Source organism: Rissa tridactyla, chromosome 8 (genome assembly GCF_028500815.1).
Source record: "Rissa tridactyla isolate bRisTri1 chromosome 8, bRisTri1.patW.cur.20221130, whole genome shotgun sequence".
NCBI classification, from domain to species: Eukaryota; Metazoa; Chordata; class Aves; order Charadriiformes; family Laridae; genus Rissa; species Rissa tridactyla.
Genome location: NC_071473.1, coordinates 16,615,594 through 16,630,345, shown reverse-complemented (window position 1 = coordinate 16,630,345; position 14,752 = coordinate 16,615,594). Strand labels below are relative to the sequence as shown.

The 14,752-nt window shown below is 47.7% G+C and overlaps 1 protein-coding gene across 5 annotated transcripts in view; it reads left to right on the top strand.

Moving 5' to 3' along the window:
- MGRN1 (mahogunin ring finger 1) overlaps window positions 1-14,752 on the top strand; it is a 58,181-nt gene that overhangs the window by 21,468 nt on the left and 21,961 nt on the right. For all 5 annotated transcript variants that reach the window (XM_054212995.1, XM_054212999.1, XM_054212994.1 and 2 more), the window contains 2 exons: window positions 7,586-7,703; window positions 12,222-12,288. In XM_054212995.1, coding sequence (XP_054068970.1) covers window positions 7,586-7,703; window positions 12,222-12,288 — 185 coding nt within the window. The remainder of the gene's footprint in view (window positions 1-7,585; window positions 7,704-12,221; window positions 12,289-14,752) is intronic.

The following is a 14,752-nucleotide window of genomic DNA, read 5'->3' as shown; positions in this document are numbered from 1 at the left end:
TACAGCAGATATCTGTAGAAGCCTCTTGGGTAAAACAGGGATTAGTTTAAATCTAGAGGGGATGGCTGGTCTCGCCTTTTGAATATCTTTTGCTTGGATACTTTGTGGTGAGCCTAAAGACTCTGTAGAGTAAAACACATTAGTTCTCAGAGGATCGGCTTGTGCATTACCCCAAGGGTAACAGAGGTAACCAGGTCTTCTGGTGTCCAGAGTCTCTTTAATGGCATGGAATTAGTGACCTGCCTCTGAACAGCTCAAGACCCCCAGTATTCTCAGTTTTATTCATTTTTCTGGATGTGTCCATTTTATTTGGTTTTGGAAATTGGCAAACTATTCTGCTGTGCTTCTCTTTTCCTGTGACAGTCCCTGTGGTGAGCTTTAGCACAGTGTCTTCCCCGAGGATCCGCTCCCATCTTTGATTAGCGGTGGGTGTGCTCTTGGGGAGCTGGTCTGTGATCTGGCTGGCTTGAAGAGAGTGATTTTTCTCTGTTTGTCCTTTCCTTTGGCTTCAGTTTTTCAGCAGCTGGGTGGAAAGCAGGGAAGGCCCTGCTTGGGGAAACCATCATAACAGCTTGACTGCTGACCCGTGAGGACAAGCCTTGTCTTGCTCAGTGTCACTGAGGCACAGCAGTACCTGTCAGCTTCAAAAATGTCCTACAAACAAAGAGAAATTTGCTGTCAGAACTGTGATCCTAACTGGGTTTTAAGACTAACTGTGCCTGCGGTAGAGGCAATCGGCACCTGCAGCAAGGAAGGGTTCAGCCATCTTGGCCAAAAGGCGAAGCATGACCAGAATGGGCCCAATCTAAATGGCATCAAAATCTCTGCCTTAGCACATAGGAGGCCACAAGCATGCAGGCATGCGAAATTTATGTCGACTACTCTCTAGTGATTGCCCATAAGCATGTAATTTCCCCCCAGATAAACGAGTGTGCTCTGTGGTGCATTTCCATTGCAGGGCTGGCAGTATTCCGCAGCAGCTCCTACAGACTAGTTGAAGGATTCCCAATTTGTAACCTGCCTTCTCCTGCAGTAACTGGTCCATGTGTTCGTACCCTTAGATGCCTTTTGTTTAGGAGAGGGGTATGTGTTTTGGAGCAGGCTGCAGAGATGTTCGTAGTCTCTTTTTGTGTGTGCTCTATGAACGCGTCCCTTCCTTCTCTGGCAAAAGCCTTGATGTGCACACTACGAGCCTGTTCCTGGGAGGGCCCCTGGGACTTTTCCAGCTGTAGGTATCCTGCTGACTAGCAGGACAGATTGTGTAGTTAAAACATGACAGCAGCGGTTGTTTCCTCAGGGGAAGAAGTCAAACCAGCCCTGTAGCTGGAAGCACTTAAAACAGGCAGCTCTAAAGACATGAGCAATCCAGGCAGATCAGGAGCTGATGATAAATATGACATGAGAGGATTGAGTTTTGCAGCCCGTTCTAATGAAAAAGATCTTTCTCTTTGGACAGAAAAGGTTCTCTTCCATATCCTAGTAATGTTGCCAGGCTCTGTTTTCTCATTATAAAGAGAAAACACAATGAAAATAGGTCAGTCTAGCTCTGCAGTCCTTGCCCTTTTTCAGGGCTGTGCTGTTTGTGTTGCTGATGCACAAATGGCTGTACTGGATATTTATTTAAAAAAAAAAAAAAAATCTCATTTCCTTGTTTGTTTTGCAATGCCTGCTACACTCATCGCAAACATCCTACTGCAGTCCTTTAAGCTGACGGTGGACTTGACACTGCAGTGATTATATATTCTGTCTGCATGTGGAAGTTTGAATAGTTGGTTCACAAAATGAAATCCGACTGACACGGGTAGCTCAGCGCATGGCTGTTTTCACTAAAGCTTGTGTAGGAGAGACACTCGGATATTCCTTTGTTTTTTTAATAGCCTCTGTCTATTCAGGGCCTTTGAAAGGTGCTCTTGCTGCTTTTGGCTGTGGACTGTGGTGATTAATATGAATTCTTTGTGCAGAGAGATTTCTTCTGTGTGAAGAAATCAGAGGCGAGTGCTGTTTTTTCGCGAGGCGGAAGCCTTTACAGCCGAAGCCTGCTTTGATCCAGGCAGACACCAGTCCCCAAGGGAACGCTGTAGTGCGCAAAGTTCGCAGGCTGGAGGGCTAAATTCTATAGATTTCACTGAGCAGACAAACCCGATGTCTTTAATAAGAGTTCTGGCCTTTGTGCCTCTCCGTGTAGCTGTTGTGTAAGCCGCCAGCTTTGAAGCCTGGTCGGAGTCAGGAGTGCGGTGCTCTCGCCGGTGAGTTCAGCAGCTGAAGGCAGACCTCTGCAGGTGCTTGGAGTGGGATATGGGCAGCAGGGTTTCGGCTGCGTGGTAAGGTGTTTGTTTCCTCCTGGCCTAGTGTGGAAACTCAGTCCCGGGAGGAAGCAGGAGGGGAGGAGAAGACCGGCAGGAACTGCAACTTAGTGCCCAATTAACCTCCAAACTCTGTGTGGGAGCCTCTCTGGGCTGGATCTTGCCGAACTCTGACTGAGACCCAGGGCTATGGCCACCCACCTTCTCTTTTGGTAGTGTTTCTTTTATCAATAAAAATCACTTTGAGTGGAGACACTTGTTCAACTTCCCCCTTCCCCAAAAGCTGACCTGTGGGATCCTGGCCCAAAAGGAAAGGGGTGAGAGACGGGGGGCCAGTGTGCTTGCTCCATGTCACCTCCTGGTTCCTTTAAACACCAGCAGAACATGACTGTCTCCCTCCTCATCACCTGTAAGAGGACATGGAGCCTGCCAGGCAGTCACAGCCTGCAGCAGTGGAAGAATTGGTTCCTGAGTAACCTCTAAAGCTCTCGTGTAACTCTGCTTTCAGTAACTCTGCCTTGTCCTTGGTTCACTGCAAATTGCCATGCAACATGCGTAGCTGTTACTAAAGAAAGAGGACTCTTATTTTGTCCACAGGCTCTTCAAAGCGCAGACTGTCTCTCAGCTGTTACTAGCCAAAAACAGTACCTTGGGGCAACATCGCTACGTGCATCCTGCTTTTCTCTGAGGAATAGGGTCTGGGCAGTGCTGTGCATAACTCAGGCAAGCTGGCTAGGATCCTCGCTTGGTGCTTCTCAATGAGGAGTCCCAGCGTGCTTATGGGAACAGGAACCGTCTTTTGACTGTCCGAGGCAGCCCCGGTGCCAGGTGGAGCTGAATGTGAGGAGCACAGCAGTGAAGAAGTCTGCACCAGTTGGGACCGGTGGCCTGCTGAGAACTTCTCCAGGCGCTGATCAGGGATGAGTGAGCGGGGGAAACCCCTGCACAAATTTGTGTTGTATCTCCAATGAGCGTGTAGCAACAGAAATTTAACTCTGCTTAGCCAGAGGTTCCCCAAAGGCTCACACTGGTGCCTTGGGAGTTACTTGAGGTCTGCAGGTGCCCAGTAGCACCTCCAGTCGGGAGCGTGTACAGGGAGAAGCCTGCGTGAGCCACAGGCTGAGTTTCTCCATGGAGGCAGCAAGTGCTACTCAGCTGATGGAGGAGTGAGACTGGGAAATAATTTTAGTTTATTTCCTGTTCTCTCAGAAATCACTGTGGTGTAGTCACAGGGCTTATCATCTGCCGGTTCTCTGATACACAGCTGGCTTTGGGGGGTGGACGGGTTTGACACAGGGGAGGAAGGAGTCAGTGCGGAGTGTAAGCTTCGCTTTGTTGGAGTACAGGTGTGTCGAAGAGCTTAAAGGAGGAGATGGGCTGCATGAATCCTGAGGACAGAGCTGGGGGCTGCTGCCGCAGTGAGCAGTGTGGTACCTGGCGTTGCTGGTGACTCTCATGCTGTCAGAGGTACCTGAGCAAACAAACAGGTTTAAGAAGATGTGATCGGGGATTTCTGTTTGGTTCTGACCTAATAGGACAGACCCCACTTCTCCATTGTCCTGAGCTTCCAGTGATCACAAGGTGGCTGGTTTTGTTAGACCTCCCATCTGGGTGGAGACCTGGCTGGGTGTCATCGGAGAAACAGCAGCCCAAACATTCAGATTTCAGCCTTTACGCAGGGAGAGGCAGCGTGTTGCTTCTCTGCTATCCTTTATTCTTAATACGCGCTCTCTTTTTCTGTAACGCGTCTCCACAGCTCTACAGAGCTTCTCCATAATCGTTTGCTGTAAGCCCACAGCAGCACAGGCAGGAAACAGAAGATTGGGAATACAGCAGATGCCAACCAAAAGGGCTGGGGATGGGTAAGGACCATTTAGACACTAATATGCAGGATACTTGCTTTGTAACAGCTTGCCAAGCTGTCCTCCCATGCAGCACGAGGAGCTTGTACTTGTGCAGTGCATCCTGTGCATCACCTTAGAAAGGTGATCGATCTCTGTGACGATCTGGGGTCATCAGTGCTTCCAGGGAATTCACCAGGCTCTTGGCCCACTGGTGCTCAGTAGCCTCGGCGCTGGCTGCTGACTGGAGGTCTCCAGCGTTGTTTGGGTGTTCAGATCCAAGTCTGACCTGCGTTTTGGCATTGGGGGCTAGGCAGTCACACAGTCTGAGGCATAAAGCTCACTTGGTTCACTGGGGGAAGCCTCCTTGATATTTTTGTCATATTCTTCAGCTCAGAAAATCTATGTACCTGGTTTATTTCTTTCCTCAGGGACGGTGAGAGCAGCAAGTCTATGCAAGTATTGTTCTACCCTGTCCTTCTTGGAACAGCGTTACTTGTTTTCCTGTTGTAGGCTGGTTTGGGCTTCTGGTGCTGTAAGTGCAGGTTCTCCGGCCTTCCCGGCACTCACCATCAGCACGTTTACACGCCAGTCCCAGCGCTGCTGTGGTGCGTGTCATCCAGGCAGTCTCTGACCTCCACTCTCTCCTCTGCACTTTATTTCTAGTAGGTTCCTGACTTGCTGTCACCTTAGATAAGTCACTCTTCCATCCCCTGCTTTCCCAGCTGCAGAGGGAGAATTGTGCCTCTCTGCAGCGCTGGGAAGCTTTGAGAGCGCCACAAAAGGAGCTAGATACAGGCTTGCTCTATTCATTGTGCTTGACAACTCAGTAAATAAAACTTCACTCAATTGCTCGCTCTGTAATTCACACATAAAAGACCTGTCATTCTGATCTCTCCCACACCATGCTTTAAATGCAAAGGATGGAGGGAGACCTTCTAGTAAAGCAGCACAATTTCAGCGCCGTACAGCAAGGTCTTTGAGGGTAAGGTATTGTCATAAATAACATAATGCACCTGCCTTGGCAGGAAGAGTGGAGTGCACATGTTGAACTCTGCCTTCGTCTCGGCCTTCCAAAATTTAACCTGGATCTTGTGACACTTTATAAGCCTTCTGGATCCTCAGAAGGTGCAGGAACTACACTAGCTTTCCAGAGAAAGGCAGCAGTTCATGCCAGTGGGGAGCCTGGTTTCTCCTCCTTGGGTTTGAGAGGAATTAATAAATATTCATCATCTTCTGGTACCCAGGTTCTTATACCTTCAGCTGCAAAATGTATCCTAATCATCGTGCTTTAAGGGTCTGTGTTACGGTGCTGGCTGGCCTGAGCCCTGGAAGGCAGCCCTCTGTTTCTGTGGGCTATTGCACTTTGGCCGCAGATAGCTGCCAGAGCTATAGCTCTGGAGTTTAAAGTTTCCACAGCATCGCTTAAAGCTGACTTTTAAGTTTCAGGCCTGTCCTCTCTAATCGCCATCCTCCAGCCCAGTCTTCGCAACTCTGGTGTGATGCTCAGTTCTGCAGTTCTTGGTTGACTCTGCCTCTTGGGCTTTTCCCATGGGTTTTTGCTTCATCCGCTCTGCAAGCAAGCTGCCCGGCACTCTGCGCTCCTTGCTTACAAAAACCAGAAGGCATTACCTCAGATGTGGAAAAGCTTTGTATTGCCATCGCCTTCTGATGTGCTGTGTTCCTCCACAAAGTGTAGTTAGGCTGAAGGAACCTGGAGCTTTCCAACCTTTGCTTACGTACCTGGTGATTTGTAAGCTGTGTCTGTGTTTCAGCACAGCTGAATGTCCTCAAAAGTACAGAATCCTATTTTTCAAGCAAGGATTCTCTTTTCTTTGTCTCTGTGCATGCTCTGTTAACTGCTCTGCTTGACAGTACTGGTTCTGTACTGAATCGACCACATCAAATGCCTTGATCTCCTCTGGTGTTGTCTCCTTCGCGAGGCTGGTGGTAGTACTGCTTGTGTTACTCTTTGAGACATGGAATCAGCAAAAGCTGAGGAGCTGGTTGTCAGGGGATCCTGTGTGATATCTCAAGTTGAATTAAGGAACAATCAGCCTAGAGCTCCTGGTGCTAATGTGACGTGAGTCCCTGGAAGCCTGTCCCCTGGGCTGGCTGGTGGATCAAGAGCAGCGGCAATCAAGTTTGAACAGTCAACAAGGCTTCGAGCTTGTAGCTGTTCAGGGTGCAGTGGCCAGAGGCCAGTGCTCTTGCAGTCTCACTGTGTGAAGCTCTGCTTAGGAAGTGATGGTTAGTGTGCAGAAGAAAGAACATCCCAGTACTGTAACCAGCTGTTAAAGTCTTTCTTGTAGAGCTGGAGCTAGACCTGTCTCCTCGCTCTGCTGGGGGAGGTTGTTGTTTCTGCAGCATAAGCCTCTTGGGCAAGGGATCTCTCACTTTCTCTCCGGTTTGTCAACATGCCCTGAACACGTGGTTGGTAGCTTGACAACAAAGGCTTTGGTGGTAAAACCAGCTTAGATGTTCCCACCTTGCTTTGCATTTTGCCGCCTCCTCTCCTCTCCTGTGACAGAATTGGCATAGCGAGAGGCTGTGCACATCCAGCTCACAAATCGCCCTCCAGAAAGGGGGAAAAACTTCTCGATCCTGTTTTGCCGCCAAAGCTCACTGTGAATCACACCATCCGTAGTGTTGGTCAGTGGGCGGCGGAACGTCTGTCTTGGGGCAGACAGTGCTGGCTGGGCTCTGGATGCAGAAGAGGGTGGATGGTAGCTGTGGTCCCATTCCAGAGATGTTCATCCCAGCCTGGCAATGCTGGTGTTTCAGTGCCGGGCCTCAAGAAAGGGGAAGAATTGTCACTCTTCTCTAGGTGGCCAGCGTGGAGGACTGGTTGGTGTCTCCCTGGTGGTGTTGGTAGCTCTGCAACACCTCTGGGGAAGCACATGAGGAATAGAGGAGTGAATTGGAATGGCTCTTGCTTACTGGGATGATGGTGAGCCAAGCAGTGTTTCTCACTGCAGAACTGTCCCACCAAGGCACGGGAGAGCTTTCAGCACCGTGTTGGGTTGTGTGTTGCCACTGTTAGATTGTTGCTCATTCTTCTTGGGTTTCCTGCAGAAAATAAGACTGTGCTGGGCTGAAAGCCAGCGTTGCCTAGGCCCTGGATTTAGTGAGCTAGCCTTTGCCAGGCTGCCGCACCCCACTGTACTCCTCTGACACCCAGTGTTTCCAGGCAGGTCAGTATGGATCCAATCAGACCTTGCCTGTCTGCGCTGCTTTCCCTTCCCTGTGCTCACCTTCTTGCTTTGACCTTTCCCTTCCCTTTTTTGTATCCCCACTGAATGGCTGCCAGCCCCTGCCAGCTCTGCCTCTTAGAGCTGCCACTTGTGATTCCTGAAAGGCGGACAGGCGTGAATGTGTGAGAGCCTAGCATACAGCAATCATTTGTTACACCAAGTTTTCTTTTCCCCCCGCTTTCTTCAGATACAGCACAAAGAATCCCTCTCTGCAGTCGGAGACGGTTCATTACAAGAGAGGGGTAAGCCAGCAATTCTCCCTGCCTTCCTTCAAGATTGATTTCTCAGACTGGAAGGACGATGAGGTAAGTCTCTTCTCAGTGTCCCCTTCTTTCCACAACCCTGTTGTCCTAGAAGCACTGGGCTCCATTTAGTGCCATGAAATTATGGCTGGAAAACACCCTGTCCCAGCTGCCATGGCATGTTTTGTTGGGTGTGAGACGAATAGGGCCCTGGGAGGAGCAGGTACTGTATGGGAACTTGGCAGGTTCATCAGGCAAACAGGGAAGAAACCCAAACCAGCGACTTTTGATATCGCTGATCAGCTGGCATCCCAACATCTGGTGTAGGAGGGAGACTGCAGGGATTGGCACTGGAGCTCTTCCTGGAGGAACCTGCCACTCCTCAGCCTTCCTCTCCCTGCCAGCCAAAGAGCTTGTGGGAACAAAAGTCTGTCTTCATCTCTCTGTTTTGGTGTTTTTTTTCTTTTTTTGGTTTTTTTTTTTTTTTTGGCAGGTCATCTAGAACAGTGGTCTCCAAAGTGGGGTGCATGCAAGACAATTAATTGGGGTGCAGGAAGAACTTCAGTAGTACATGTATATGTCTTCTAAATAATAAATATACGTATATTAGGAGTACATGCTCAAAATTTTTTACTGATGGGATGAATAGTCAAAATGGTTGGGAGATGACTGCTCTAGAAGAGTCCTGTTCTTCTATTTAAGGACCACATCCTGCATTCTTAACTAGCAGTTCGGTGTTGTAGGGGGATACTCTTCCTTTTGGGGCAGATTCACACTGGTGCATTAATGCTGAATAAGGGAGTACCTTCCTCCTTGTAGTTTAACGCATAACTGCAAACAGACAAGGGCTCGGTTTTAATTAAGCTCTGTGGCTATTACTACATAGCAAGATCTGTGGGGTTCCTGTTAATTTTGGTATCTTTGCAAAATTCCAAGCCAGGCGGTAACTCTGTGCTTCTTGGGACGCTGAACTTTGGACCAAGGGCTTCCCCTGCACGTGATGCAGGGCCGGGAGGCCTTGGTCTTTCCCCTGCTCTGTGCAGAGTTGCCGTAAGAGATTTGTGATGCAGAAGAGTCAGTCTGTAGCTACTGCTAATATATTTGTTCCTGTGGACGCCTCTCCCAGGTCAACACTGGTACAGTGTTCATTTCCTGACCCCAGCCTGTATAAGAGTATTGTGTATGCGAACCCTGGTAGATAACTCTACCTATTTAAAAGAGGAAAAAAAAAAAGATAACTCTACCTTAAAAAAAAAAAAAGAAAAGAAATAAGAAACAAAAAAAAAAGAAAGGAAAAAAGTAATCTTTCATGTATTTTGAAAAGATTGAATAGCTATTGTCTTGAAGTTACAGTTATAACTATAATCAGTCCCGTGCCTTAACAAATGCCATGGCGGTTACCAAGAGCCTGCAGAGTCTGGTCTCCTGATGTCTTGGCTTCTCTGCCAATATATGATTTCACAAGTTCAGCCTACAAAAGCCGGGAAGAGCTGCTTTTCAATCCCTTCTGTCGTCTCAGAGAGCTGGAAAGCAGGAGCTCAGATCCCTTTCTTCTTAAAGAATTCAGAAGCTTAATTTTCGCTTTTGTTCCTGCCAGTAAGGTTTTAACTCGAGTACTAAAGTCATGTCCCTTTGACAGCTGAAAGGGAGAGATGCTGTGGAAAAGTGAGCTTCTGGCTCCCTTTGCTTGGTTCCGCTGCATCCTCTGTCTCTTTTTTCGTTGGTGTTACTGGGAGCTCTGGTTGTGAAGAAAATGTGGAACAAGAACTGTGGTTCAGAAGGGTTTCTTCTCCCCTTTCCGCTCTGTGTACATACCAGTCCTTGTCCACTCAAGTCCAGTAAAATGCAAATGGCTAGGTCTTCTTAACTGGCCACTGAAATGCAGCACTTTTATCTGAGGCAGCTGGCAGAGTGTTATCACTCAGCTCTGTACAATTGCGTGCTTCAGATTTTCAGATTGCTTTCCAGTTTTGTTACTGGTGTTGTCCAAAAAACCCAGATTTACTTCATATTTTTGCTCAGTGTAATACTCGCATGTGATGTAGCTCTTGGCTGGCCAACAGAAGGGAAAATAGTGTTATGTTGGGTTGTTATGTGGAAAGCTTTATAAAAGTTTACTTTGTCTTCATAATATACTGGTTTGCTTGCAAGTTATGGTGTACGGCTTGTGTTGAGACAGTTGTTTTCTGGTCCCTAAAAATGAATGTGAAATGGACCCTTAAAGAGGCCTTTTGTTTCAGAACGCAACAGTTTATGTCGCAAAGCGACCACAGTTCTATGATGTGACTTTCCCTTCAAATGGACAAATGGTAACTGTTGTCATACAGTAATAAATCAGAGCAGGAAGCAAAGCAAAACCATAAGCTTCTTTCAGCAATTTTAATCAATTGTCCTCGATGAAATTTCCCTCTGTGGCGTGCCATAATGGTTCAAAAATGCAAGCTGGAAAATAGTGGCTCAATGAGTCTCTTCTGTAACAAATACTGAGAGGTTAAATGAGATTTTTTGTGATTGCTCTGTTACTTTGCTGTTTTGGAAAGAGAAGAGATTCTGGTAGTTTAAAGGAGGAATAAAATGTAAAACCATCCCACAGGGGGTGAAAATCGATATCCCTCAGGTTTGAAGACTGGCTAGGTCAAATCATAAGGTCGTCCAGCACACGCTTTCTGTTTGGAGTCAGGTATGCACGTTTGAATGGGGGTGTGTGTGTGTGCAAAGCTTTACTCAAGAAAGCTCTGCAGAAGCTGAGTGGCCCCAAAGGCATGCAGCCTGCATGAGGAGCACACAGCTACGGACAGAAGAGCAGCAGACGCGCAATTCCTCTCCTGTAGGCCCCCTTCAGGTACTGGAAGGCTGCTATAAGGCCTCCCCGGAGCCTTCTCTTCTCCAGGCTGAACCCCCCCAACTCTCTCAGCCTGTCCTCACAGCAGAGGGGCTCCAGCCCTCGCAGCATCTCCGTGGCCTCCCCTGGCCCCGCTCCAACAGCTCCGTGTCCTTCCTGTGCTGAGGACTCCAGAGCTGGACACAGTACTCCGGCCGGGATCTCCCCAGAGCGGAACAGAGGGGCAGAATCCTCCCCCTCGCCCTGCTGGCCACACTGCTGGGGAGGCAGTCCAGGATGGGGGTGGCTTTCTGGGCTGCAAGCGCACGTTGCGGGCTCATGTTGAGCTTCTCATCCACCAGCACCCCCAAGTCGTCCTTCTCAGGGCTGCTCTCAGTCCATTCTCCGCACAACCTGTATTTGTGCATGGGATTGCCCCAGCCCACGCGCAGGACCTTGCACTTGGCCTGGTTGAACTTCATGAGGCTTGCACAGGCCCACCTCTCAAGCTTATCCAGGTCCCTGTGGATGGCATCCCTTCCCTCCAGTGTGTCGACCGCCCCACACAGCTTGGTGTCGTCCTACACAGCTTGGTGTCATCAGCAAACTTGCTGAGGGCGCACTCAATCCCATTGTCCTTGTCACCAACAAACATGTCTTTTGAGGGATGTTTTGAGGGACTGGCTGGAGAAAATCACGCTGCAAATGATGCTGGAGCTGCGGGAAAGTGAGGGAAGCCCTGAAGCGCTACTTGAACGGTGCTGCAGTACTTCCAATTGGGTCTCAGTTTTCACTGGAAAACTGAAAACAGACTACCTGGGGCACCATGGTGAAATGACATCTTTTTCTCTCTTGGCAAGAGATGAGACAAAAAAAAAAGCAAGTCAGTAATTAACAGAAAACACCAGAAATCCTGTCTCTGAGCCATTTCCGTTCCTGGCGTAGGACAGTGTTTGTAAGGTTCCATTTTTCTTGTGTTTGTAAGATGACATGGAGCTTTTGAAGTGCTTTAATGAAGTGCAGGGCAAAGGAAGAAATTGAGTCTGTTTTCCTTGCGCTCAAGTGAGATCTTACATTTTTCACCCTCGCCGATTAGAAGGTCAAGGACCTGAATGTCATAGCATGCCAAGAGATGGAAATCAATCTGGTGTTTCCTCAGAGTGTTGCATGAGCTTGAAATTTTACAGATTTTTCTCTTTGTCTTCAAGAACTTCATACAAGAGTCAGGGTTTCTTTTGTGGTGTAGGGAGCACAATGTGTACGGCTGTGCTATAACCAGTATGTCCTACTATACGCAAGCAAATCGTAGAATGAATCATAGAATCATAGAATGGTTTGGGTTGAAAGGGACCTTAAAGATCATCTAGTTCCAACCCTCTTGCTGTGGGCAGGGACATCTTTGGCACTAGATGTATTCTGGGAAACTTGTCCTACTACAGATTGCTCAGGAGACTCTTAGGATACATGAATTGGTGAGAATTAAATACCATCTAAAATTCAAATGGAGATCCTTTGCTTTGCTAGCCATGGCTGGTGTTTAGTGCCACGTCAATGTATATATGTTGTGGTTATTCTCGTTGACTCCCTTTCAAAGTTGGTGCCTGAATTTTAAATCCTCCTGCTCTGTCGTGTCCATTTAAGACCAGGGCCCCATTCGAACGAAGGGGCCTTCATTCCTCTGACGTTAATGCTATCCCACGTGTTGTCTTCAGGCAAGCTTGGTGTGAATTGTCTAACCTCGTCTCCTTTCTTTCCTTCAGCTGAACTTTGACTTGGATCGTGGTGTGTTCCCTGTGGTCATCCGAGCGGTGGTGGATGAAGGGGACGGTAAGCATGGTGGTGTGCTCACAGAATCAGAATGTGTTGGGTTGGAAGTGACCTCTAAAGGCCATCTAGTCGAACCCCCCTGCAGTGAGCAGGGACATCTTCAACTAGATCAGGTTGCTCAGAGCCTCATCAAGCCTGGCCTTGAATGTCTCCAGGGATGGGGCCTCCACCACCTCTCTGGGCAACCTGTTCCAGTGCCTCACCACCCTCATTGTAATGAACTTCTTCCTAATGTCTAATCTCAACCTGCCCTGCTCTAGTTTAAAACCATTGCCCCTTGTCCTATTGTTACAGGCCCTTGCAAACAGCCCCTCCCCGGCTTTCTTGTAGGCCCCCTTCAGGTACTGAAAGGCCGCTATAAGGTCTCCCTGGAGCCTTCTCTTCTCCAGGCTGAACACCCCCAGCTCTCTCAGCCTGTCCTCACAGGAGAGGTGCTCCAGTCCTTTGATCATCTTTGTGGCCCTCCTCTGGACCCGCTCCAACAGGTCCCTTGGTCTTGGTCTTCTTCTAGCTCTCTTTGAGGTTAGGTGACTCCTTCAGGGCAGGCCTCCTCCTGCATGGGTGAAAATATTTTACTTGTAGCAAAAGCCTGGGGAGCCTTTCCAGAATAAAACTATTTCAGGAGTTCACCTTACCTTCCCTGTATTAAAAAGGCCCAGATAACCACGGATTCTTCCATAAAAACATGCTTTTAAAAATAGCCTCCATTTTTTACAGGAAAAACGGGCAGATATTTAGTGTTGGAATAGTGTTTAGGAGAGCTCCTGGCTCTGCCACAAATGCCAGGCATAAATTGGAGCAAATCGCTTCCTTTCTCTTTGGGTTGTGCATTTGCAGTTTTTAAGGCAAGGAGACCGCTGGTCTTTTCCCCCTCTTTGAGGGATAAGTTGTCTTCCTAAAAACTATAGCTAAGTGTAGGGTGGGCCTTCCCCTAGGAATGGTCAGAGAAAAAGAAATGGCTTTAAAATGCTCAGGCCACTGTTTAACCAAATACAGCTTCATTCAGCAATTTAAAATTGTGCTTTTTCACAAGGGTGCTGAATGGTTATAATAAAAGAGCTTAACCTTCGATGAGAAATAATATTGCTGATTCTTTTTAAAGCACGTTGCCACTTTGCAGAGGGAAAATCCAGTAAATGGTTTGTTACTCACCTTGCACAGTATTTTCCGTAGGGGGTGTGTGCTTTTGGGCTCCGTGTGTTTGCGCTCGTTCTGGGTGTTAGCGATAAAAAGGACACAAGGAAGTCACGTTTTCTCTAAAGCTGGGGGCTCTTGTGGTCAGCAGGTTGGATCCACATTTCACTTCTGCATTTTGTAACGTTTTGTACAAAAATTTAAGAATAATTAGGAAAAAAATCCATTGTTGATTGCATTGTGTAGTGCAGTCACTTGCTCGGTTTCGTATGTTGTAGATGTGAAAATGCCCAGAAACTCATTGCATTATTTTACAGTCCTGAGCAGAGTGAAACAGAACTGGATGAACTAATTTAAAGTGTGACTAACAAAGCACAGTGCAACGTAAAGGAAATTGCTTCTGAAATGCACCTATTTTTAGTGATTTCAGGCACTGTTAGTTAAATTGACATATATGTATATTTCTTGACCATAAATATAAACCACCTTCCTCTGTTTATGGAGCTTTTGGCAAGGTATTTGTACTTTCTAGTGTTGGGCATGCCTAGAAGGACCAGAAATAGAACAGAAGGCAGGATGGGAAGCATACATTTATGCACATACCATGCCCAGTCCTAGCCAATAGTGTACTGTCATCTATTTTAATAACCTGGAAAGGCAATTGCTTTTAAATCCTCTCCTGGAAAGAATATCAGCACAAAAATATGCGACACTTGAGCAAGATTTGAGGAAATTGTTGTGTATTTTGGTTCTTTTTTAACGGATGGGACTGGAAGCGTGCTGGCCTTGTGTGTTTGGAGCACCTGGAAAATTACGTCTGGTCTGTAACTGCTTGTGTTAAATCAAATTGAATGGCAAATTAAAATAGCAGTCAGCAAGATGTTGGTTTGGACTGAATTCTGCCAGGAGATGTTTGCATGCCGTGAAGAATGTGAGCCTGCAACGTTATCCCTCTCCCGTTCCTGCCAACGGGATTACTCTCGGGGAAAGGTACAGAAACTCTTTGGGGAGGAAAGGTGCCACACAGAATGGGTCACACAGCTCCAGTCACACGTGCTGTTTCAACACCACGAAGGATACGAAGGGAAGCGATGCCTGTTATCTTAGCTGTTCAAACTGCAGGGAGGGACCTGGATTTCATTTTTGGAATGAGCTAGAACAGCCTTGCTCTTGGCTGCCAGCGAAGGGAGCGAGCAGATGAATTCCCAGTTTTAGCCCTCTTTCCTGCATGCTGTTATGTTCCTGATTGCACCCAAATTGCCATGGTCAATCACAGTCACCCCACAAATCTGCAGGCATGGACTCTTTTCTCCCACATACTGCTGTTTCC